Source organism: Fusarium venenatum (genome assembly GCF_020744135.1).
Source record: "Fusarium venenatum strain MPI-CAGE-CH-0201 chromosome Unknown EDB82scaffold_2, whole genome shotgun sequence".
In the NCBI taxonomy this organism is placed as follows: domain Eukaryota; kingdom Fungi; phylum Ascomycota; class Sordariomycetes; order Hypocreales; family Nectriaceae; genus Fusarium; species Fusarium venenatum.
This window is the reverse complement of record NW_027072130.1, coordinates 8267155-8292097: the sequence shown is the minus strand read 5'-3', so window position 1 is coordinate 8292097 and position 24943 is coordinate 8267155. Positions and strand designations below refer to the sequence as shown.

General features: G+C 48.3%; 7 protein-coding genes across 7 annotated transcripts; 1 reads left to right on the top strand and 6 right to left on the bottom strand.

Moving 5' to 3' along the window:
- Window positions 1-2299: 2299 nt before the first annotated feature.
- Window positions 2300-4295, bottom strand: EDB82DRAFT_196745 (RNA binding protein). Its single transcript, XM_025736247.2, has 2 exons — window positions 4080-4295; window positions 2300-4015 (listed from the first exon to the last, which is right to left on the bottom strand). The coding sequence occupies exons 1-2, from the start codon at window positions 4157-4159 to the stop codon at window positions 2641-2643; spliced, it is 1455 nt and encodes a 484-aa protein (XP_025586873.1). The 5' UTR covers window positions 4160-4295; the 3' UTR covers window positions 2300-2640.
- A 3068-nt stretch (window positions 4296-7363) lies between these two features.
- Window positions 7364-7828, bottom strand: EDB82DRAFT_476227 (uncharacterized protein; the record flags this gene model as incomplete). The annotated part of the gene is made up of 1 exon (XM_025736246.2): window positions 7364-7828. One exon carries the CDS (start codon window positions 7826-7828, stop codon window positions 7364-7366), a length of 465 nt encoding a protein of 154 aa, XP_025586872.2.
- A 4869-nt stretch (window positions 7829-12697) lies between these two features.
- EDB82DRAFT_525568 (putative methyltransferase-domain-containing protein) lies at window positions 12698-13795 on the bottom strand (the record flags this gene model as incomplete). The annotated part of the gene is made up of 2 exons (XM_025736245.1): window positions 12698-13489; window positions 13556-13795. 2 exons carry the CDS (start codon window positions 13793-13795, stop codon window positions 12698-12700), a joined length of 1032 nt encoding a protein of 343 aa, XP_025586871.1.
- A 466-nt stretch (window positions 13796-14261) lies between these two features.
- EDB82DRAFT_430427 (40S ribosomal protein eS24) lies at window positions 14262-15017 on the top strand (the record flags this gene model as incomplete). The annotated part of the gene is made up of 3 exons (XM_025736244.1): window positions 14262-14344; window positions 14632-14879; window positions 14938-15017. 3 exons carry the CDS (start codon window positions 14262-14264, stop codon window positions 15015-15017), a joined length of 411 nt encoding a protein of 136 aa, XP_025586870.1.
- A 257-nt stretch (window positions 15018-15274) lies between these two features.
- Window positions 15275-16278, bottom strand: EDB82DRAFT_196516 (uncharacterized protein). The gene has a single exon (XM_065607181.1). It carries the CDS (start codon window positions 15946-15948, stop codon window positions 15523-15525), a length of 426 nt encoding a protein of 141 aa, XP_065465050.1. The 5' UTR covers window positions 15949-16278; the 3' UTR covers window positions 15275-15522.
- Window positions 16279-16421: 143 nt separating this feature from the next.
- Window positions 16422-21626, bottom strand: EDB82DRAFT_575926 (uncharacterized protein). Its single transcript, XM_025736241.2, has 2 exons — window positions 21209-21626; window positions 16422-21153 (listed from the first exon to the last, which is right to left on the bottom strand). The coding sequence occupies exons 1-2, from the start codon at window positions 21469-21471 to the stop codon at window positions 16878-16880; spliced, it is 4539 nt and encodes a 1512-aa protein (XP_025586868.1). The 5' UTR covers window positions 21472-21626; the 3' UTR covers window positions 16422-16877.
- Window positions 21627-21752: 126 nt separating this feature from the next.
- On the bottom strand, window positions 21753-23812 carry EDB82DRAFT_501906 (GTP cyclohydrolase II-domain-containing protein). Its single transcript, XM_065608652.1, has one exon. It carries the CDS (start codon window positions 23518-23520, stop codon window positions 22213-22215), a length of 1308 nt encoding a protein of 435 aa, XP_065465049.1. The 5' UTR covers window positions 23521-23812; the 3' UTR covers window positions 21753-22212.
- Window positions 23813-24943: the final 1131 nt, after the last annotated feature.

The following is a 24943-nucleotide window of genomic DNA, read 5'->3' as shown; positions in this document are numbered from 1 at the left end:
GGCTATACGGTGCAATTGGTGCGAGTGTAAATATAGAACGAGACTAAAGCCCGGCTGCCCGTATTGAAAACGGCCAAGAGCGAATATTGCAGAAAGATATTGGCCCATGTCCCATGACGCAGAAGCCATCAAAGCCGATAGGAGCAACCTCCATTGACTTGGGTTCAAGAAAAGACATCCCTGACGGCACATCGATAAGCAAGATTTGGTAGCAACGCCACAGGAGAACCGATCTTTGAATGCAAGACATCGCTAACAATTGGGGAGATATCGCCCTTTGCCCGCTCGCGTGGCATATGTATGCCTTGCATGCACAAACCCTCTAGTATGATATCCCCTGAAAAGGCACCTATAATTCTCTTCGAGAACATACTTTAGCTAAAGGCGTTGTCCAGGTATCTGACAAGCAATCAGACTACTTCAATTCCAGACAAAGGACTCACTTGTCAATAGCTCGGCCTTGAGTTCACTGAACGAGTCTTGTGCGAGAAATCTGACTTGCTGATAAACCTTGGGCATTCTTCGAGATGTTTCATTGTGTATTTGAGCCACGCAGCCGTCTTTTTGAGTCGGGCTTGTTTCAATTGGTTCCATGACAGACCTTCTCGCGTCCAGAATCAACCAGCTATCGTGTTGAACCTCCATCTTCTACCCGGATGCATACAGCGAGAATACTAGCCTAGTCAAGCAGGCTCTTTTCTCTTCTGCTTTTTTTCTCTCCGTTTTGCCTCGTGCTATACCGTTACCCCACAGCATGTGAGAAAACACTCCGTCCCCAGGTTGAGAGACGTCCTTGCTGGTACAGCAAGCGCAGACTCCAGGCGGAAGATTTCTTCAGTGCATCCCGAATGGACATGCTTGTTACCGGACTGTCATCTCGGGGTGTGACCCGTGAGGATGCAGCGTCCCGTTTGTGTTTCCCACACGCACACGTAATTGGTCGGTAGGTCCAGGGGGTTCGCTCTCTTGTGACGCATGGAATCACGGGCAAAGGTTTTGGCTGACCAAAACGCTCTTCAGCTAGAGCGCTATGCCCGTGATAGCATGGCGGGCCTGTAACGATCCGCAGGGGAGCTCGATTTGAAGATCCGGGAGTTATAATACATGCAAAGAAGGATCTGAAACCGAATCCTTATCCACAGAAGGAACATCACAAGGCCACTCGGTCTTGGTGGATTCCATGTCGCTTCCCGCTAGAGACTGAAATCGCAGTCAAGCCCACGCCATGCAGTAAACATCCTCGACAGGGTCTTCGGAGGTTCACAGTTGTACATCTCGAAGGCTCTAGCCTCAAAGTGGCCATGCTTGTGGCAATAGTTTTGGCGTCACTACATGCACAGAATTCAGGTTGAGCAAGCAAGCCTCAACTCCTTGCTGCCTTGGGAATGTAGCGAGTCAGTCCCAGACACAGGTATCACCAAAGGTACAATGATGCAACAGCCAGAGACAAATTGCTTCCAGTTCAATCATGGTCTTCGAGGCCAGTCATTTGTGAGATTGAGAATCTGAGCACGCACTGATGTGGCGTGACCAATAGTTCTTGTCCGTCAATGCCAGTGCCGAGCCTTAGTAGCGATCTGAAACGGCTGTATTGGTTTCAATCGACATACCCTGGTCGACAGCCGCGTCCGTCAGCCCAGACTCATCTACAGACTCGTTGCCGACTAAGACAGCTCTCAGGTGACAAGGCTCAGGGCTTGACGCTTGTCGATTGACCCAAAGCTCGACCGCCACACACCCTGCTCGGGGCAGTACATTAGCTCTTGATGTGGTAAGAACATGGCGGTCTCACCCCCAGGTGCCTTGCTTGAAGCTGTGTCCGCCGATGTCTCTGGCGACATAACAGGAGCAGTAACCATAGCCGAGCATGACGGATTTTTGATCCATAGATAGACATCAGTTACAGAGTGTTTTGTGTCCGAATAGCCAGAGGGGTAACTAGCTCGTACAAAATACATTATTCGGACGTAGAGCCAAACATGCTGTGGCGTGCCAACTTGCAATATCTAGCCCCTGTTGACGAGAGTGGATTACCTCCGCCAGGACTGTGATCTGTTGAACGTCTCGAAGAGAGCTGTCAGGTATGACAACATCTCAAGCATTGGGAAACGTAGGGATGCCGCCGGTAAGCGATGCCATGACAGTCAAGAGGTGGAGTAGACCTGGAGATCTCATCCAGAACAACACTTGAGGTCGCTCAACAGCGGGAGGCAGATCCTCTCCGCTCACCTCCAAACATGAGTGCTTGTCGGTCAGATAATCCGGAAACGTCGCTCATGCGCAAATGGTGCTCAGTGAGTGCTCGGCTTAACAGTCCACATTGTCTCCCGTTGCTTGTAGGAGTTAAAGATCTTCCGTTAAAGGACCGGAGGTGAGATGTAAAAGAAGTTGGTGATCACATTTCACAAAGTAAAACAAAGACATCAAAGACTCTCTCGCCTTGATGGCGGCAACTGTCAGACTCGTGTTGTCAGGGTATTTTATGCTCGTGTAATGCCACACAATGCAGTGTATATGAAATTAGTTGGCGCATTCAGACTGAGGAAGTCGGAACGCTTGCCGTCAAAGGTTTTACGCTGAGCAGTACCACTTCTGTGGGCGTTGCACTGCTGTATTCCGTTTCGCAATCCACCACATTCCTTATCTTCTAGACCTACGGTCATAGTCATCCCGTCCGTATCGATCCTTCTCTCTGCCTCGGTCTCGATGATCGCGGTCCCGGTATCGGTTTCTATCTTGATCACGACGGTCCCTGTCTCTTCTATCCCCTCGGCGATCGTCTCTTGGCTTGTGGTAACGATCCCGACTTCGGTCACTTGGTTGTGGACTTCGACTCCTGCTTCGTTGTCGTGATGGTTCTCCATTACCTTGAGGTCTTGGTGGAGGAATATCGTCCTTTTCTTGTTTGGGGCCACTTCTATCCACTTTGCCCTTCATTTCCTCCTCTCCGTAGACCATTCTGTAGTTACCGCCTGTGACCCTTTCTCCCTCGTCGCGGTACTGGCGACGCTTCTCAAGCTCATCAACACCTCCCCAACCGCCTCGGCCAGCAGTTGTTCTGCGTTTGCTATTGGTATCTTTTCGCCAGACATCACTCAGTTTGCTAACACTCTGAGAAAAGTCCACGTGAATGCGCCGATCATCAATCAGAACTCCCTGCATCTTGAAGTAGGCAGCTTCGCAGGATGCCTTGTCCTCGTATTCGATAAATGCGTATTGCAAACTGTCTCCGGTCTTTTGGTCTCTGATGACTTCGCAACTCAGGATCTTGCCAAAACGGCCAAAGATGAGTTCCAGATCCTCGTCCCCCGTTACAGGGTTCAATTTGCAGACGAACAGGACATTCTCGGGAGGCTTGACTTCGGCAAATGGCAAATCTCCCATCATTTCCAGAGTAAGAGCTTGGGCCTGTGCCTCCCTATTGCGACGCCTCCTCTCCAACTCCTCCTCATCAACATTATCGTCTTCGTGTAGTGCTGCCTCATCCGCGATTCGGACTGTCTTCAATTGCTGGTCGGTAGGAGGAGGGCTCGAGCTGGGCTCTCTTAGGCCAGGCGGGTCGGCATAAGGATCGTCTAGAATAACAGTATGCTTGATGCGAAGGTCGATGAGCGGGTGCCCCTTCTCGTCCACGATCGCCTCGTTGATCTTATCCAACGCCTCGAAGCCTTCAACCACCTTTCCAAAGATGGCCGCTTTGCCATCTAAAAAGTCCGTATCTTGGCCAAGTGTGATGATGAACTGGGAGCCGGCGACGCGAACATCTGGGTCGGACTGGAGAGGCGCTGTGGCCATGCTAACAGTTCCTCGCTCCAAGTGTTTCAACTTGGGATGGAAGAAGGCTGGGAATGTTCGTTCGGACGGGTCGCCGGATACGTGACCCCATATTGAAGTACCGCCATCAGAGTCTTTCGAGAGAGGGCCGAGAGGATCGCCGGTTTGGAAGGAGAAGTTCTTTTGGACGGAGTGAACGGGGGAGAAGTTGTAGTATTTGACCTTGCAAAGCTTGAGAAAGCTATCTCATCTGTTAGTTCAGCCATTCAGTAAATTGAAGCATAGGAATTGATGGTATCACTTACTTTTCGCATAGCTTTGGCGCATGATCGACCAAGAGATCGATAACAATGTCACCAGCGCTGGTCTCTAAGAGAACCGACATGGCGGGCGTATAAATCCGCAATACCTATGCGACGATGGTTTGACAGACAACAAACTGATAAAAGAGGTTGGCTGGAGCTTGTTAGGTTTGAAGTCGCGTTATTGAAGAATTGGAAGGAATGAGGTAACTAACATCAGCCACTGTCGCGAAGCTTTCCAAAAGTTACGGATTTGCATTTGCAATTATGTGTGGCGCATGTGGCGGTGCGTGTTACATAATCACACGATGGCTTTAATCAACCCAGGCCACTTGAACATCAGTGCAGAATTGCTGTGAGGATAGCCAACGCCATTAATCTTTGATCGCGCTCTATTCTCACGTTCCAGGTGATTCAAATTCCCATGTCGGATATATGTTGCTCGCGCCATGCTTGTAACAACTCCAACACGGCTGCCCACCGACCTGCAACATCGTGAAGAGCTTCAACAACTACCGACCTAGACAAACTCACAACTTAACCTGAAACGCTTGACAGAAGCCGGCTCCTTCAGGTATATCGATTCTCACCTAGCGTTCTCCCATCAGATCTCCATACCGTGCGCCTCTCACAGGGTTACTCAACCAGTCGCAAACCTCATCGCCAATCAGCAATAAACGACTTCAGCCTCCAGAGCCTCCTCCATCATGTGGACCAAAACTCCAGCTTCGAATCCTTGTTTTGCTCAACGTCAGACTGACCCGCAGCTGGAGTCGACAAACGTCAGAAGGGCACCCAGAACCGCTTAAATGACGTTAATCAGGACCCTGATATTCCTCTATTTCAGCAAAAAAGTTTTTTTTGTTACGCTTTTGGTGGAAACATGATGCTCTTCTTTTGAGTCACAAAGAGTTGTACCAAGAGGTATGATGGTACCTTGAAGATCGGCGGGAGCAAAATGTCCGGATGTGTTCAACACATATCCAACCAAGCACATGACCTCAGCAAGGATATTTTCCTATACGACCATCTAATTGGAGATTTTACTCTTCTGGAAGAATGATCCTTGAAGATGTCAACGTTATCCCAACGGCCTGGATCTCGATGTGCTGGGTGCTGGGTATGTGCAACTGCAATATTTGCCTCGAGAGTAATTATGTACAGCAACCCCCCGCTACGTCATATCAGATAAATACTCTGAGGTTTGACTTTTTTGACAGTTGGGGATAGCATCATGATGAATCGCCGATGACCTATCACACACATTGGGATGATGCTTGGCCAAAACAAAAACGAGAGACACCGTTGGGCTGTAGACATGGTCTCAGTTATCGTTTCGGGAGCTCATCCCGTCGCCGGATCGACAGTGTTTGAAGGCCACTCCCATCACAGCGGTGTTAGTCGCGTGCCATTTTTAGTGTTGATCAATCCCGGCATACGACGCAGTACGGATACAAGAGGCCATTCCCGGAAGCGCTAGGGTAGTCGTGCCGGATATCAGAACTTGACTTTGGCTCAAGACAGTCAAGGCTGAATGAAGGTGGTGGTTATCTGTTGTACACTGCCCTACGAAGGCCAACAAAACTTGGCTGTGATAGCGTACTTCACTACGCAATGAGACAAGAAGCAAGAAACAAATTTAGTGATGTCTTAGATCAACTCTCTACTAATGGACTATTTTCGTACAATAAGCTTAGGCTTCAAGTATTTTACTACCACTTAATACATCCTGCAATCCGCTGACATGAAGTCCCCCATAAGAGCACTTCAAAGCAATGAGTTCGCAACATCACGATTCATGATACATCAATGACTATCTCAGCCGGAGCTTCTTCTCAACTATTGAGTCAAAGCTCAAAGAGATTATGTTGCAAGTGATGCAATATACGAATATTACTAGAACCAACCGTCGTCGCTCACCCTACAGCATCATACTGTAGCATAGATCGCCCCAAAAGCCAGTCCGTGCTGTAAGACATCGCAAAACCTGCTTGTCCATTAACGTCACCGTCCCTGACGGTCATGTTACTATACTACGTACCGACCTCACTTCACCGAAACGCTCAAGCACCTTCACCTTGTAGTTCTGCAAATCACGTCGATCCTGCTAACAACCGAATCAAAACTCCGTTTGGCAGCGGTGTGGGTGGCAAAAGGAAAGAAACAAACTCCCCGATCGTGATCGATAGAGCCAAATCGTAGTGGTAGTTCATATCAGAGACATTTCTTCTCTCTCCTTCTGAGCTTAGTCTAGCGCTATCAAAGACCGTTATTCCCACAAGGGTTGGCATGCTTTTGTGTGTGTGCAAGCGCCCAGGCGCTTAGCTAAATGTTCCCTCCACTGGGTTAGCCAAGTGCAAGAGATGATCTTCATTTCCCCCAACGGGTTTTGATGCAGACAGGGGGGGCACATCAACCCAAAAGATTTGTGGGCTCGACGCGTGTTGTCTGGCTATGCTAATATTTTGCTTGTCTCTTAGGAGCGGGGCCGGCCGATATGCATTGAAGCATCTTGAGTTGAGGCTGGAACTTGGAATAGGGTCTTTAATATTGGAGTCGCTACATTCTTGAGGTTGGTTTGGTAACCATAGGTGATAAGCTCTGGATCTAAGACATGACATTCACGGAAAGAATAAAAAGGAACTTGTGTTTTATGTTTGCGAAAGCACATGTATTGTATGTATTCATATCTGACGCTGTGTCGCTAACATCTCCTCTCGGGAGATCTTCATCATGATGGATAAGAGGAATAAACCTGTGGCGTTTATTCCTCGCCTCGTATTCCAGCGTGGCTCTCAAGAAATGTAAATGAAAGAGATAAAAAAAGCCACGGAATGACACCGTGATATGCAGATATGGCTTTCCCATTGGGAAGTGCCATGTAAACAATAGACAAGAAATGAAGTTTGTAAGTGGGTATGAGGAAGAAAAAGAAGACAAAGAAGATGATAATAAAAAAGATAAACCTCCAATCGCTTTTCCAACATGTTCCCAAATTCTGTTGTTGATTCCTTGAGCCAGCCATGTATGTTTAACCTCCCGAGCTTTATTTTTTGCTCGAATTGATCCTCCCAGAAACGCCTTCGCCAATGCAGCAAAGCAAAAACATTTCCCAAAAGAATAATTAGAATTAATGCCAAGTTTGGTTGTGTGTGGAGGCGCATGCTTTGCCACCGCCGCCATCATTCTCAACACGACGACTTGCATATTGTGTATGTATCCATAAAGGATTGATGATAATGGCAGCGAATAAAAGACAGCGAAAGATTAATTATTATACGCATGTTTTACTCGTTGCCTGAGCTTCTGCGCCTTCGGCCACTGCGAAGTTCCTTTTCCGTCTCCATGAGTCGAGTCTGTACCCATGTTCTGAATGCGCGGTCGGCGCGAACACTGCTGCAGTTGAGAAGCTCTGTCAAGGTACGCTTGATGCTCTCGTTGACTTCGGAAAGGCGTTGCTCTTCTGCTGAGATTTCGTAAATTGTCTCCTCGTCGGGGATTGTTGTGAGTTCATTGTGGTTTTCCCAGCCGCTGCAGCGAGCGTGGGAGCGCGAGTGGTGACGTCCACTTCGGGAGTGGCGCTTCGGCGATGGTGGTAGTGAGAGAGATGATGAGGAGGATCGGGTTGGTGATGTAGATGGTGATGAGAATTGAGAGCGGCCTAACGTGCTGAATTCGGGACGGATCTGGTCGAGGCGATCGCAAAGATCTTGGTGTTGCTCTGTGAGAAGCATGTACTTCTGGAGAGCCATGGTGTATGATTGCGCGCCGGCGGATGCCATCTTTGATGAATATGAAGCTGGTGTGGATAGAGAGATATCCGTGGATGCTACTGATGTTGATCGGTTGTGCCCGGAGAAGAAATGGGGTCTCACGTCTAATGACGAGACCATCGAAGCGATTATGTGGTATGTGGGAAGATGAGGAGTCGCGATTTACAATGCTGTCGCGAGCCAGGCAGAGTTGAAGTCGGGTCGACCGGTTTTTTAAGAAATAGTTCTTGTGACTATTATTCTCAATTCCTTGTGTATCGAAATGCAGCCGTAATATCCAAGATGTAGGTACTGTATGTCGATCGTCGGATGATACGTCGTGGTTGCTCAAGGCTGAATAGGGCCAATCTGGAGCTGGTGTTGGAGACGTGTGGGTGGTATGGATGATAGATGAGACAGGATAAGATAGGTATCTGCAAGGTCCAACGATATGCAGTCCGAATTGAAACAGTAAGAGATGGATATACGGTAGTGAAGAAGGATGAGTGACTGAGTATGGGGAAGATGGTCGACGGGGGTGCGTGGTATGTTATAGTTATATACGAACAAGCGCTCGTCGATGGATGATAAGAAATACCGTAGTTATGATGATCGAGTTAGTGCCATGCCATACGGGGGGTGGATGGGGTGCTTCATTAATAAAGATATGGATCACTCCCAACCAGAATAGACAAGACGCAAGCTAGGCTAGGATGTACGGGAGGGGTCAGCAGAATAACAGATTGGATTGAATTTCCCACCCAAGATTGGAGCAATGTAATGCTAGTACCAAGTACGAGATCCAGGTAGCAAGGAAATGGGAAATGAAGGGGAATCTCCAGGTCTCTGGCAGCGAGTCAGCACCAGGAACAAGCCACATGTGGAAGTAGACCGGTACAAGTTTTACCTTTGCCTCCCCCTAGAGCCAACCCCTGTACCTTTTCTCTCTAATGGTTTTTCTTGGCTCTTACTCTCACTCTTTTGCTTTCTCTCTACAGTCATGACCAACATGTTCCAGTTCGTGCCTTGATTGCCATCTGTAAAGTTAGCTCAAGCCACCAGAGTGGAGGCTTGCTGAACCGAGCCTTCTATTGGAGCACTAGAAAAAACAGACCCTAACAGGATCCTGGCCTGAGAGAGACAGAGTCTTGGTCTGGGCACAAGCTTTGATGGTGGATAACTGCGGGCGATGTGACGGGATAGGGTGTGAAATCTGCGTAGCGCAGCCCTTTTTTTAGACTTGGCTTCTTTTGGGGGCCATCAGCACAGTGCATTCGAATTAATACAAGTTCTCACAGGGTTCAATCAATTGCAACTGGGTTGGGTTACTTTGCTGCTGCTGAGTTGTTCGACCTCCTCCACAGACACTGAGACGGCAACTCTCCAAAAATGAAATAGGTAAGAATAGCGTTGTGTGGTTCGTTCCGCACGCCATCATCCACGGCAATGACAAGACATTCCTTTTAGTTATGAGTACCCTGTTCAAGTTCAACCCAGATTCGACGAGTAGCAGCTAACCCATGTTCCAGTACGAAGTAATCAGACAACATATTCGCACTTAAAGTATAGTGCTTTTCATCAGAGACATGAAAATTTTTATATGTCTCATTCACAAAAACCCGATTTGGAGTTCGATTTCAAAGACCTTGCAAGCTTCCTTGAATAGCTTGTTGCAACTAGGTTAAAACTCCATAGTAAGTGGAAACCCTCCGGGCTTCACGATGCCTTCCCCGGTCCGGAGGTTGAGCGAGAAAAAGAGAATTGAGAGATATCATGAAGCATACACGATACGTCGCTTACCAACGCACACACGAATATTGATTCTTGGCGGTGAGTTATTGTCGTCAATAGAACCACTCAGAACAAATAGTTTGCAGGTATAGACGAATCGTGCCGTGGCGATTGGTGTTGAGGCCGTCTCTTTTGTCAGTTGGCGATTATGCACTGGCATTCTAAACTAGACCCCAACCAGGGCCCTATCTACTGGCGTCCCCTCTCAAGAGAGTCAGACAAACTACAAAAGACCTTGGTTGAAGCTGGGGTCACCGCCTGACCCCACGTGCAGGATATATCTGCAGCCGGTGAAAAACAAGAATTGCATGATACTCCATAGATGGAAAGGGTAGCAAGCAGTAGGTAGTTTGGGGAAAATCCCGGCAACGATAATGTGGGTGAGGAGTTGCTTATCCGTACACACTTTTGAGATACTGGGTATAATTGGTACAGGGCTGTTACTCTCGTCACTACTACTACTGCACTGTGCCGCTGAGCTGGGGTGATAAGGTGTCCAAGAGAAAGAAAAGCGCTATTGATAAATAATCACGAACCAATTCCATTCTTTGTTTCCCGGGCTGCAACCCCTCCTCTTCCAGAAGCAGATACGGTTACAGGCGGGTAAGTTTCTAGATAACGAACACAACCTATTCATGGGCTGATTGAACTTGCGATAGCTACCAAACCAGGTTATTGATTGTGACATGTAGCGGTAGTTACCATAAACATACATAGCTACGGAGAAATAAAGAAGCTGTAACATATGTACACGCGTAATGCAATTCCCCGTCCTTGGAAAAAGTACCCATGTTGTGGACTCTTTGTTTGTCTCTCTCCTTCGCACCCCTGTTGGGTTAATGATAACACACAATTGGGAGACCCCCGGAATGAAGAGAGTAAATTGAATTTTACAAGGATCAGAATAACTTAAGCCCTGGCCCATCTACAAAACGCTCCCGAAATAAGCAAGGGAGCTTTACCTTTATTTGACATGACAAGGATAGAAGTCGAACGCACACAATATTGTAGTATTCAAGAATTTATACTTCTCTCTGCCTTTGTTTACGAAAAAAAAAAAACATGGCATTACAACATGTCAGTTGATTTTCAGGGGTGTTTCTCTTTTACTTTTGCTTTCTCTTCGTGATCGACTTGCTTGCATAACCGAAGGGCCGAGACGGTTGGTGGGAAAAGGGACATATCATGATTCCAACTGTAACATCACATCATTGACGAAAAAACAACGGGACTTACGAATGAATCATTAAATCCCCAACAAATAAAAGGTTCTTGTTTCTTTGATGATGAGGCTCTTGGTTACCTCCCTCCCAAGCTTAAGCTTTCTTGTGATCTTCAATGCTGGCGTGGCTGGCGTTGTTGATCCTCATGCAGTTGAGCCGGAAACAAAAAGAAAAAAAGGATCCAAGCTTCCTTTCCCCTCCCCGCGGAAGTATGTCTGATCTGATCGGCTTTGCATATATAGCAGAAATGTTATTGAATGAATTCTTCATTTCTATTCGTTACCCGTGATGGAGGTTGTCTAGGGTAAATCGACGGATCATGTCATCGTCGTTCAAGAGCTGGGGCAAGAAAAGCTTCCTTCACCCATTACGCGACTGATACTCTATCAACGTTTCGGCAGAAGGGTCAAGTGACGCTGGTGTAGATGAAGCTTTCTGTTTTGTGCTACGGCGCCACTTCATCGACGTTGTATTCTTGATTTGGGAGGTTGCGTGTCAGCCTACTTTTTTTTACGAGACAACTCACCTACTCCATCATCCATCCACCGTCATTATTACTAAAACCAACCTCGCTGGACAAAAGCTCCAACGGTTACTCAACGACTTCAAAAGAACACAGTGTAAAGTTTCTCTCCTTCAATTCCTCGATATGGCCTCAAAATTGACACAGTCTTCCAACACTACTCCCCGCTAACAAGACGAACATGAAGACGGCGCAATAATTCGACCATCGGCGTTCTATATAGCGTTGTTCCTGAACTTGCATTCCAGCCCGCAACACCAAATCGTTACTGAATTGCATAGCTTCATTCAAGCGCGGCCACTGACCCTGTGGCTATCTCTGCCTGCCCGTCCCAAGGGTGCCACGTTCTTGGCTTGAGTTCAAAGTTTACATACCTACCTAGCCACACCCTCATCTGACCCAACACAAGGGGGATATCGCATTGTGCGAAACACCCTCATCAGTTGGGAATACGCACATGTTGCCATCAAGCGGGGAAAAGACCAATCATCAGCCCAGATCGTCAGCTTGACAACTTCTAGACCGTGCCTCTGCAGCCAACCCCCTCTTCGTTCTTCCCCGCAACGCAAACCCAATAGCCTCCAGGGGTCTTGGGAGGCTGAGCCCTGCCCGTCGTTCTTCGCCTTTTGGGTCTCGGCGGTCCCCTGGGAAAGTCTAGGCTGCATCGTGGTGTTTTATGTCCCTTGGATGGCGGTAGAGTTGATGTCAAAAGTGCCGGGTATCCATGCTGAACGATTGGCTTGATATGGTTCCTGGAACAAGTTCATGATACTGCATGCATCAGATCACCTAATGATGGGCCCATGAAGTAAACCAGGGGCCTCGATATATCGTCATGGTTGACAGCAGATGGCGTGACTCTCACAAACATGCTTAAATCACATCGTCGTGACTGTGCAGTTGCTTGTCCGTTGCTTCCGAGCTCTCAAGCCTCCGATACGTCGAATCGGAAAGCTTTAGAAACGAAACCAGCTAACAGCAGCCACAAAGTGCGGGGCCACAACCGCATACCCTGAGTCGATTGTCAGTCTGGTGGCATGACGATTCACAACCAGCTTTCCGGGTAGCCGTGATGTGTATCTTCTAGTGAAGAATATTCACATCAAGAGTTTTTTTGTGTTGCTCTTTCGGATTTCCCGATGCTTCAACTGGCCGCATTCTGTATAGACCATCTATGGTGCGACAATGGGCTTTCTCCTGGCCGATTGACGCCAACATCTCGACTGGAATGCAGAGGAGATATCCCTTGAACCAACTTCCACTATCCTTGCCTTCCGCTCTGCACTGGTATGAAACGAGTATGGCGTATAGTTGTGCGGTCCAGGAGTCTGGTTAGGCTTTAGAAACCTTGCAAATGTGGATAGCGACATTGTCATTGTAGAATGGGCCCTGTTGGTCTTGTCGCTTGGGAATTGCAAATTGCAGAACCTCTACGGAAAGCCCGTTGGCTTGGCACTGGTCGAGGAATGCCTGAAAGGTCTTTTCGTTGCGCTGAGTTGCTGAGATGAACACCTCCACGTGCGGGTGAAGCTCGAATATCTCGATCAAAGTTCCGATCAGGGCTGCTATCACGCCCTTGTCGTAAGTAATGTCGGCGCCAAGCACGACATCAATAGGACGGCCACCATTCCATTTCTCTTCTTCGGTGCCCATGAGTGCGTGACCCCATTTGACATCCATCGGTGTCACAAGTGTGGAATCCTGAAGTTCATTGAGGAAGAGGTTATCGGGGAGATTGTTGATCACGTCGTCGGAGCCATCTGATGCGATGACATGTTGAGAATCTAGATAGTTTGCGCAGAGAATGGAAAGGTACCCTGTACCGGCCCCCAGCTCTAAGACTCGTTTGTCCTTGACAATGTGTCTGTTCTGGCAGAGATAAGATCCCAGATGGATGGCAGCTTCCCATGTACGCAGACCAGTTGTCCCTGATCCCGAAATGAGAGAGTGATTCTCAAGAAGGGTAATGTGAGGGGGACGGGAAGTTTGATCACGATGGCCCTCTTGGCAAAGTTCAGAGAGATGGTAAGTGACGTAGGCCTTTTGCTGAGCAGAGGTTGATTCTGAAGGTAATGGGTTTGCGAGGAATAGTGAGAGGACAGACATTAAGTCATCAGAAACTCCCTTCTCAATGTTAGCAACTGTTATGAGATATGTTTGCATGACGTCTTGTCAGGGACGATGACTTACATACTCTTCCCAGTCATCGATGCTAGCTTCAATTCGCGACATGAGCTCTTTCAGCACTCGAAGCTGAAAACGTGGAGGGGGACCATATCGAACAGCACCATCCGCAAATAATCTCTCGTAAAACTCATTTTGAACCTGAGAAGTCTTTAAGAGCGCAGACTCTGGGAAGTCCAAGTCAGGTTGCAGCTGTAGATATTGATGACAGAACCGGTCAACTTGCTGTGTATTTGTAGACGACATTTTGCACATTTTGGCCAGGGGAACTGCTTGTTTATATTATTCCTCTTTTCTGAAGATTTCGAGTATTATACTGAGTGTGATCGGACCATCCTGGAACCCATTGCAAGCAAAGCAACAGCTCCATTGGGTAATAACAGTGGCCTGACGACTATCTCCACCAAAGACTGGAGTTTAAACTTGGCAAACCTTGGAACAGAGGCTGAAGAGTGTTGGTCAATATCCGATCTATTTCCAGTCATCTCTAACCGAAGATTTTCCGTCACAACACGTGACTTTGAAACCCTGATTTGTTTGGCCTCAGATCTCAGGCATCTCTACGCACAAGCATCTTTTCTTAGGGTTGGACCAAATTAAGCGACAAAGCGAATTTTGCGACCCTTCCCAGTGTGACAACTTCATCAACGAACGCAACGCCCAGTCTCTCCACCGTCAACACACCCAGAGACCATCACGACAATCGGCAAAAATGGCGGACAACGACTCTCCCGTCACCCTCCGAACTCGCAAGTTCATCCGCAACCCTCTGCTGGGCCGTAAGCAGATGGTCGTGTGAGTGACAACCCTCTGAATTGCAATTTGATGACAAGACCGTCTTCTGCTGTTGCTCTGTTTCTCATCGCCCATCATCGATGCTTTTCCCCGTCTCTCCCCGCTCGAACTTTCGATTTATACGCTACGCAACGATTTGCAATATCGAAACAAATAAACACCGTTCAGCAAATGGGACACAATGCGGGCAAGCATCAATGATGGTCGGGAAGAAACGCAACACAGGGGGAACTTGTCATGTTTTTTAATATTTAACTTGGGCTGACCGATGTGATGCGTTTTTACAGTGACATCCTCCACCCCAACCGTGCCAACATCTCCAAGGAGGAGCTCCGTGAGAAGCTCGGTTCTCTCTACAAGGCCCAGAAGGACCAGATCTCCGTCTTCGGTCTCCGAACCCAGTTCGGTGGTGGCAAGACCACTGGCTTCGCTCTCGTCTATGACTCCCCCGAGGCCATGAAGAAGTTTGAGCCTCAGTACCGATTGGTGCGCGTTGGCCTCGCCACCAAGGCCGAGCGTGCTTCCCGACAGCAGCGTGCGTATTTGCTACAAAAACAACAAAAAGGTTTAGTCTGGCTGACATTCGATAATAGGCAAGCAGCGCAAGAACCGACAAAAGACCCTCCGAGGTACGGCAAAGGTCAAGGGTGTCAAGGCGAAGAAGGAGAAATAAACGATTCATGGCTAAATGGCTTGTGTATATCCTCGGGCTGGTTGGGGAGAGGCGGTCACAGTTATGCCTGTGGCTGCTTGCATTCGGTGGTCATATTTACGGTCCATCCTCGTCGTTGGCGTCAGCTTTGGCATAGGGTACAGGGACTTGCTGGCGGACGCGGGGGTTATCTGGACTCGACGAGGGGGATTGAAAGTTACGCTTTCACCTTCCTTGCTCAATACACTAGCATGAAATCAATGGTGTTTTTCGGGTTTCGGACCAAAAACAAAAATAGCAACGTCTCTGGTTTTCACGCGGGTTTCAACCTTTTTCGTGTCTCATGAAGCTTGAAGGTGATGATGACAATGTATGACTCATGACTACAGTATATGGGGGAATACAGAATGCTTCTTCTAATCAATTCAGAATGCCGCCCAGCAGCACAAACAGGGTATCAAGACGAATCTATCCCAAAAACTAAAACTCCAAACTCCGCCCGATGCATCTAATCTTGGTCTCTAACTCACCACCATCCTCCATACAACAACATAGCCAATCCCAAAGCAATCCCAACGACAACTTTCCACCCCACAATCTCCCCTCTTCGACCCTCAGCAGCGGCCTTGTATACAGGGATATGCCATCCGCAGCGCTCCTTTCCGTCTCTAGTCTTGCACTCGTAGTAAGTCGTCTGTCTCCAACCCATGCTCGCCAACTTCTCCGCCTGGTCAGGCGCTGCAGTGACGGGAGGGTTAAAGACAGACGGGTTGGCGTTGTTTCTCTCTTGTCTTTCCTCTAGAGAATCAGGCATGTTCGTTGTGTCTGGTAGAGAATGCGATAGTGTTGATGCGGGTTGAGCTTCTAGTGTTTGTGTAGGTAGACAAACACTTGTACTTGTGAAGCCCAAGATGATGAGGAGGGTGAAGATGAAGTAGTGAAAAGGCAACATGATTGCGGTGTTGATTTGGTACAGAAGATGTTCTTGTGTATCTCGTATGAATTGGGGAGGATAGATATTTGCTGTCGTAGTAGGTTGATCAATCTTGTCGTTATATAACCACCTTTTGAACCAAGTATTTCACGTTCTCCCCTTTAACAAAGACGAGCACAGCAGTAATGTTCACAATTCACAAAGTCAAGAAAGAAGAAAAAGAAGGACCGATCAAAGGGCACAATTGCTTCTATGGTATGAACAATAAATATATTCTCACAACCTCGAAGAACATGACCACGCGACAATAGCCAACGGCCATGACATTACAATACGTTCATGAGACACTAGATTAGGAGACTTGGGTGGTAGATTCAGGGTAGTTTCTGGTGGTGGTGGTGGGTTGTTTCGCTGCATCATCTGAACCCTCCAGAGGTTTGGTTGGCTGACATGATCTGGCTCGTGATGCAGCTTTTGCTCCTAAGCCTGTGCTGAGACAGGCCCACGACTAAACCATCGGTTCGTGATGCTCCTCACATGAGACGTTGGGCATTTGAGCAAGGAAAAATTGTTTGAGGAGGATGAATCTTGGCTTTTTTTTATTTACTTGAACTTGCTTATTTCTTTGTATGCTAGCTCTAGCGAAATGCATTTTGCAGGTTAACTAATCTTTTGTCCTCAGCCAAACGCTAGGCTGTCATGCATGATTCCCCAACGCCGTTCCTATATTACACATAAACATGTGCTACAATACTAATCGCCCGTTCCTTTTTGTTATCCTGCCTGTAAAAACAGGGTCAGGCAGATGATTAAATGATGCAAAAGACCTCTTTCCCCTTTCCAGAACTTCCATAAACTAAGGACATAAGAGAACTGAGGATGCATGACCAAAGCGACCGATGTTTCGTCTCTTCAGTTGACAGAGTCAATATTTGCTACCTTGCCTTTCAGAATTTGCGGGTTGGCTTCCTACGTCCTCTGATCTGACTGAAAGCACTAGCAGTCACATCTCGAACCGGTGGGAGACATGTTCGTCCACGCGCAGTCCGACTTTGTGTAGCAGTAGTCGTCTTGTCAACAGCTAGTGCCGCTGTCGCTGGAAGAATTTTACCTCGGCTTCGCGTCGTAACTTCGCTATAATTCTTCTGCACCCAACTTTCACCTTGTGGCAGAGGACTTTCATGATAAGTATCGTCCTCGCTATCTTGGGCATAGTGTTCGGTATACTGCACAGATGGTGGGCTAGAGCTCAGTTCGATAGCCTGGTCGCCTTTTTGTTTCAGAGGCGGGAATTCTATACGCTGTAATTCTTTTTTAAGCCCCTGTGAAAGTGACGATGCTTCCTGCTCAAGTTTGACAGCGTTGGTTTGCGACGCCTCAGTTTTGATTGGGTGCTGCAAAGCACTCTTCTCTTGTGGCGCACGCGACAATAGACTACGCAAAGATTTGTTGCGAAGATTTGGACGATCGTTCTCGTCCTCCCCTTCATCCAATTTTCGCATCGCTTCCTCATACTCGACGTCGTGTTGTTCGGTCTTCACATACCGAGGAACAGACGGTTGTGAAAACTTTGCTGGGCTCTGAGTCTGCCTCACCGTTTGGAATAGCTCTTCCAAGGAAGGAAAAGGACTGCTACTCCTCACCGAAACAATTGAAAGCTGAGGGCTTGGTGCTCTTTTGTCATTGTCCATAATTGAATCCTCAACACGCTCTTCTGGGAGATCTTCAAGGCCACTGATTGATGGTGGCTGTCTTCCACTGCGAACGCTGCCTACAGACGACGGCACCCTAAGACGGTGATCCATAGGCACGTCATCTTTGGCGGGAAGTGCTGGAAGTTCTGGTGTCGGTATACTGTCAGGAACAGTTACATCCCAGCCATCCTCAACTGTTGGCATCGGCTCGTCCAGATCTTTTGCATCATCTGCTCCGTTCATGTCATCTGAATTAACTCCCTTCTTTCCCTCCACATTACTTCTTTCCTCCAAATCGTGTAAAGGTAAATTCTCTCCAGCAACTGATTGCATTGTTTCTTGTAGTTGGCGTGTGGGACTGTTAGTCACATCACTCGGCGTCTCCATCGGTGGTGGAATAAAACTGCTGATCTGACTGTTTTCTCCCGTAAACTCGAGCCGCGGTGGCTGTTGGCCAGAAGGAATATCGGTTCCTGAGGGCTTGTTCGTAGCCTCTTGTTCCTTCAAATCGGCCGCAATATCCGCTCTCACTTTCTGTGTATCTAACTCCTCAGCCATAGTCTCATCAGGGTATGTTCTCACGCTAACCTTGGTATTCGCCGTTGCGTCCTGTACGGGCTTAGTAGATTCAGTTGGGAGCTCCGTACCCTTGGCAATCGTTTCTGAAGAGTCGGTTGGCGGTGCTTGCTGAACCAATCTTGGGTCGGACATTTCTTCCCAGGTAATGTCTCTTCGACCGTTGTCCTCATCGCTGTCCTCATCTTCATCAAAGTCTGGCACCTCGAACTTTGCATAAACCCGTTGGCCTGTGTGTTCATCATATTCTTTATCATCTTCGTCTCTGTCTCTCTTAGCCAACAGGACATGAAGATGATTGTCTTCGCTGATTGACAAGATGAGCCCAGTCGTCGATACCATTTCGGGCTGCCACTTTGTCGCTTTTGACATGAGCAGTTGCTTCCAGGTAATGACCATGCCCGGCTTGACCTCAGACAGTACGAGACTGGGAAGAGTAGTGAGGTCTGAAGGCAGTGAAGGGAGGTCGTCCATCTCTGCGAACTGGGTGTCCTGGTGACGAGGTTTGCTGGTCGGGATGTCATCATAATTCAACACGACATCCTCATCGCCATTGCCTCCTGTTTCAGCATAGAAATCTTCGGTAATCTCCATTCCATCGTATGCTTCGTCGTACCCTCCCTTTCCTTTACGCTTCTTGGACTTTTTCTTCTTCTTTTGGGAGTCATCTTGCCACTCTTCATCGCCGTTCCATTGGTAGTCTCCTCCATGGTAGTCTTCTCCATAGTATTTCTCATCGTTAAAGTCTTGTGAAGCCCTCTTTCGCTTCCTCACGGACGTGTACTGTTGTTGGGGATCCCACCGTTGTACAAACGGGAATGGCGGTTCGCTCAAAGTAACATCTTCCTGGCAGCACTCAACTGCTCGGTATGAGATCTTCTTTCGCCACGCTTCAGGGTCTTCGTCCTCTTGCTCTGCTGGTGGTTCGGCCTCGTTAGCCTTTGGTTCCACAACTTGAACTCGAGGGTTTTGCAGCGGCTTCACATCCTTCATTAAGCTGTTGCGGAGTTTAACCTCGTCAGCTTTGGACTTGGGGTTCTTCAGCCCAAGAGCACCAAATAACATTCGCCGTCCGGCTCCCATGTCGACTTTGTGGCGACGCTGAGGAGCAGGTTCCTCAGCCGGAGCTGCATCTTGTGTTGTCGTAGGCGCCGATACTTCCTCTGTTTCAACTTCGACAATCATAGGAGGGGGAGCAGTGGCTGATGTTACTTTCGGAGGGCTTGGAACATCTTCGCTCTCGTCGCTAACGACACTCAGGAGGGCACGCTTTCGGGCGAGAAATTCAGCATCTTCGCTGGGCGCTTCGTTGGTAGACGGTGGAGATTGAGTGTCTTCCAAGGCTTGCATAGCTCTCACTCGCTTGAGATCACGCCTTCTGGCATTCCTCCTCTTGGTCCTGGTCAACCCAGCGCCAGGCGGCTTTGTATCTTCGGTGCGCCCTGGAGTCGAGTTTGGAGCTTGGCTTTCAGTCTTCGCTGCAGGTATTTGCGATTGCTTTACCTGAGGCTGCTTTTTTGAGGAAAGCTCCTCAGGCTCAGACTCCGAATCAGATTCACTTGAGCTGGAGTCGGAGTCGCTTGAGCTGCCGCTGTCACTACTACCATCAGAGTTTCGCGCCGTCGAGACTTTCGCACCTCCAGCATCATTGCTCCATTCAGAACTAGAGTCCGAATCTGAGTCCGAATCAGAACTGTCACTCGAGCTTGCATCTCTGGGGGCCGGGCCGAGCGACTGTTTTGTGGAATTATCTGCATCATCCATCAATTCATCTTCCGATTCCGAGGAGTCGCTATCCGAATCTGAATCTTGTTCTGGGCCCTTGTACGAATCTTCATCAGATTCAGAGTCGGAATCAGAGTCCGAAGTGTCAGAAGAGCTCGAAGTGTCATCTACTTCATCCAAACCGCCTGAGATGGTGTTCATATCTGATCGCATCTTTGCTTCCCTTGGTGCAGCAGAAGGGGGCTCTTCGTCGTTGACCTCCTGAATCAATGGTCGTTTCGCGTTCGTGGCTTCAGACTGTCCAGGGAGTCGTAGTGTCTGTGTTTCCACCTCTTCTTCATCTTCGTTGTCCGAGTTGTGATGTTCCGAAGGCTGTTTGGAATTGGGTTCGCTGGAATTGAAAGTAAAGCCAAGAATAGCAAGCCCCAAAACCTCGTCACAGCTGACTATTGGGTTGTTGGTTTTACTAAGGACCTGGTACGTCTTCTTCAAATCGTTATCGTTTTTTTGCAGAGCATCTTGCACATTCGACAGAGATGTGAAAGGAAATGCGGCTCGTAGTGCTGTAATCTTGTCGAGCATCGAAATATCAATTACAGGTGCGGATAGATGTGCCTGTGCGTCTTGGCGGTTGTTCTCGAGAAGAGAGGTCCACTCCTTCTCTGGAGGCGCGTGCTCAATCAAGGCATTATCTGCTTGTAGGGTCCTCAACTCATCGGCAAGATCGACGTCTGGCTCATCCTCATCCTCGTCGCTAGTCTCGGAATCTTCGTCGTCACTCTCGGGTTCTGCTTGCCCATCTTCCACAGGTCGGGAACCGGTATCACCATTGACCTCATCATCATCCTCCTCTCCAAGTTGGTCGGTGTCTATAAATCTTACTCGCAGACGCACACTGCCTGGCTTTTCCCGGTTTTCGGTTGAGGGAGTATTTTTGAGCAAGAGCTGCTTTGACGGATCTTCTTCATCGCCGGAATCCTCCTCAGTGTAATCTTCTTCGCTAGAGTCTTCCTCGCTGGGATCTTCCTCTTCTTCCTCTAGTTCTTCTTCGTATGTGATGCGTGCTCGTTTTCGCGGGGGCAGGTCGAGTGCTGGACGGTCGCGCGGCGCCCTTAACCAAGGCCTACCAAAAGCCAATCCATCGATAAGATGTTTTCCGTCAAGGGATATTTGATGTCGTCCACTGAGTCTTCTCCTCTTCAGGTCGCCTGTAGAAAGTGATCTAATTCTATGCAAACTGTCAGCTTAAAAGATCTCGAGAGTATAGCGATGCAGATTCGTACAAAACTTGGTCATCCTCCTTCAAAACTTTGCCGACGGGTTGAAAATGTAGCAGCTCGAAACTATCGCCCTTGCCATCGGCTAGCTCAACGACATAATCCTCTAGACCCCAATCTCTACTCTCGAGCGGGACAACTTCGTTGACGAGTGCGAGGAGCTTCGAAACGGTGAGGTCCTCGTTTGCGATGCAGGGCCAAACGAGCTTGACTTCTGGGACGGAATGTCTGCGGATGACAAGACGCAGGCGAATCGTCTGGGAAGACATGATAGCGGTTGAGGTTTATGAAGAAAAAGTTATCGCATGTTTATTAAGGAATGTATTCACGTAGAGAAATGAAGCATAAAGTGGGAGGAATCGAGTTTGCGCGCGAACCGAAATTGAGGCTGCGATTTTGGAGCTTGACGCGCCGTTCAATATTTGGAAACTACAACTTAGCGTAGGCCCATAAATCGTCACGGCAGTCATTCAACGGCAGAACCCGACCCACTACTACATCAACTCTGATGAAGACCATGCAGATCAGCAAAAAGCAAAATAATATTATTTCTAGAACATAATAATTCAGTATTAATCTGCACAACCAATTACAACATCGAGGTCAGAATGTTGACATAAAGATCTTTCTCCAGAGCAGCTTTGGGTTGCATATCGTAAAATGATACTGGTGATACTTGCCCAAGCAAGAGGTACCTACCTGTTATTGCAACAATTAATGGTGAGGAAGGCATCGTGCATTGACTTGGTATCCACGAGAAGGGACTCTTCCTAATCCATGCCATGATGATACAGTGTTCCTGCAAAAACTAGCCATTAACTAGGCCATCAGAAAGAAACTCATGATGAATTGCAGCCCCATGATATCGGCCACGACACCCAGCAGGCATAAACTCGTCCATGTAACCAACGATTCGAAAATTTAGACGTAGAATCGTTTCGAGACATGTTGAAATGTAGTTTTTATCTACCATACCTACACATACATCAAAGCTCCGCCGTCCAACGCCATCAATCAATCCCAAAGAACGACGATAAACTCCACTGATTGCAACAAACAGAAGTCCCCTTCTCTCTTCTTTCTGGTATTTGTGTTTCGTTTGCGCGTCTATCGTGGCACTGATGCCATATCCAACATGTGTCCCATCTTCTCAATCTGCGAATCAGTGTTAGTAGGCCTCTTAAACAAAACGTGATCGAACTTACCTTGGTCTTGAGATAACCCTCCACCTCCTGACTTCTGAAACCTCCACGGCCCTTCCATGACAAAGGCACCATGGCTACTCGCTCCTTGACAACAACCTCTCTATTGGGACCCTCGACCGCGCGAATTTTATCGGGATTGTTGGTCAACAATCGAACCTCTGGATGACCGAGATCTAGCAGCATGGCCGTAGCAAGACCATAGCTTCGAGCGTCGGCAGGATGGCGTAGCAACAAATTCGCTTCGACGGTATCAGACCCAAGATCCTGAAGATTGTACGCCTTGAGCTTCTCTCCCAAACCAATACCACGACCCTCTTGTCGCAGGTAGATGATGATACCGCCGGCCTTGTTGCCTGGCAGGCTCATGAGGCGCGCTGCTTCATCAAGCTGCTCGCCGCAGTCGCATCGCGCTGACCACGCTGTCTCACCTGTGTAGCACTCGGAATGAATCCTCACCAGAGGAGGCTGATCCGACGGCTGCGGTGGCTGCTCCTCCTGAGGGGTCGCTGGTCCGATACCACTGGTTGTGCGACCGGGGAACAACCTGCCCGTGTATGCGCCGCGCACCATGCGGTCCATCTCCGTCTCACCCTCCCGGACAGCATCTAGACTCTTGCTTCGGATATTGTTACCAAACACGATGGCGAGGTGTTCCTTGTTGTCCACATTATTGGTGTACAGGTGCAAGAACATCTCCGTTCCTGCAACCGTGGGGATACGGGCACGAACAATACACTCAACCTCCGGGAGAGTCGGGAGTAGCTTTGGTCTCTTTGATCCGCATCCTCCGGAGGGGATGGAGCTGTCGACAGGAACACCGCGAAGGCCAGCTGTCGTCGGCGTAGAAGTACCGGGTGTAGAAGGGGGCGTGAAGGAGGGAGAGAGCAGTGATGGCGGGGGTTCTAGGCCGATCGGGGTCTCGGGATCGGGATGGGCGGAGACGGGAGCGGAGGCGGGAGTGGAGGGAGCGGGGGAGAGAGATAGTGAGTCTATGGACTGCTCGAGAGTGCGCGCAGAAGTTGATGCATCGGCAGGCTCTGTCTTTGGTGAGTAAAATGGAGGCAGAGCTGAGCTGGAGCCCGCCGGTGAGCCTGGAGTCGCATCGGACGGCATGTTTTGGCTTGAGGCGGGCAAGGACGGCGCCGCGATCGGATTTTGGAGGGGTTCGGTTTAATTTAGGTGTCGTAGGTTCGGTGGCGGCGTGGACTCAATGCGCATTCGGCAGGTGTTGAGATTATAGTGGGCGATGTAAACAATTGAGTATACAAAGAGGTCGCGTGTCGTCTGTTGTGTGAGTGAAGCAATGGACAATTGAGTAATCTTCTGTGTATGTGTGATAGGTTGCGGAACCATGACTTGACTTGGCTCGATAGAATGGTGGGGTTTGTTAAAGATTCCAGGGTGCAAAATGGGGTAAGTCTCATTAGTCATCGTCTTTTTATTTCTATATCCGCGGGGTTGGATTATTTCCGCCGCTGCAGTAATTGACTTGCGCCTTCTACGTAAGCAATGAGATTATGTCTAGTAACGCGGTACAGACCGTGGTTTGTTTGCTCATCATTAGATATCAATTTACAATTTTGTTAGCAGTATGGAAGTGTCGGCCCCGACCCGCGCGGGTTATACCACCAAAGAGGATAAAGAATCTAGAGAACCTCGGCGAAAGCGGCCGAGGCCGACTACTAGTGGGGCACCGTTGAGTCTCGGTCAGCATTTACAATCTTGCAGTGAATCTGAGTCAGTATCCGACATCCGCGGAACTATCGGGTATGGGATATTATTATTATGATGTTGTGTACTAAGAGGTGGTATGTAGTATGTAGTTATCCTGTTGTAATTTCTTGTTTTTCCGGGAGATGGTTTGCTTTGACCAGCACAACGTTTGCAAATACAGGTGAACGTGACTCTTGTTATAAACGTCGAGTTGTGTTTTCACATTAATTAACATCCGTGTACAACAAGTATAACAGACTGTTTCGCCATGTATTGTACAATGACAACTACACAATTAAAATACAGGGAAAATTCATATTTATTATTCCTATCATCTATATCAGATAGACAAGTTTCTTATACGTTGATATTTATCGTTCAACTTTTCTGATCAAAACACTTTAGGGTAAGTCAACACAAAAAGATGCCAAGACCACCACCGTTTAAAAAACATAACGGTTTCCTTGCCGTTTTCACATGATGCCCTCACAATAAAGCAAACCGTCAATGAACCCCTCATTCAATACCTTTTACACTCCCACTGCACCACCATCAAGACAGACATTTAACGGCCTGTCATCAAAGAAAATATGAAACACGCCCAAATGCAGGTACAAGCGCTCAGCTATCACTTAGAAAGGAGAAATCTCATTAGTTTCTCTTTGTTCGTTCCTTTCCCCTGTTTCATACCCAGCCACGTAGCTTTGACGCTGGAGAGATCTAGTTAATCACACAGAATTCGTTGGCTGCCGAGTGCTATCCAAACTTTAAACCCCCCTGAATTGTGAACTGCCGACTTAGATGCGGTGTGATGCCCAAGTTT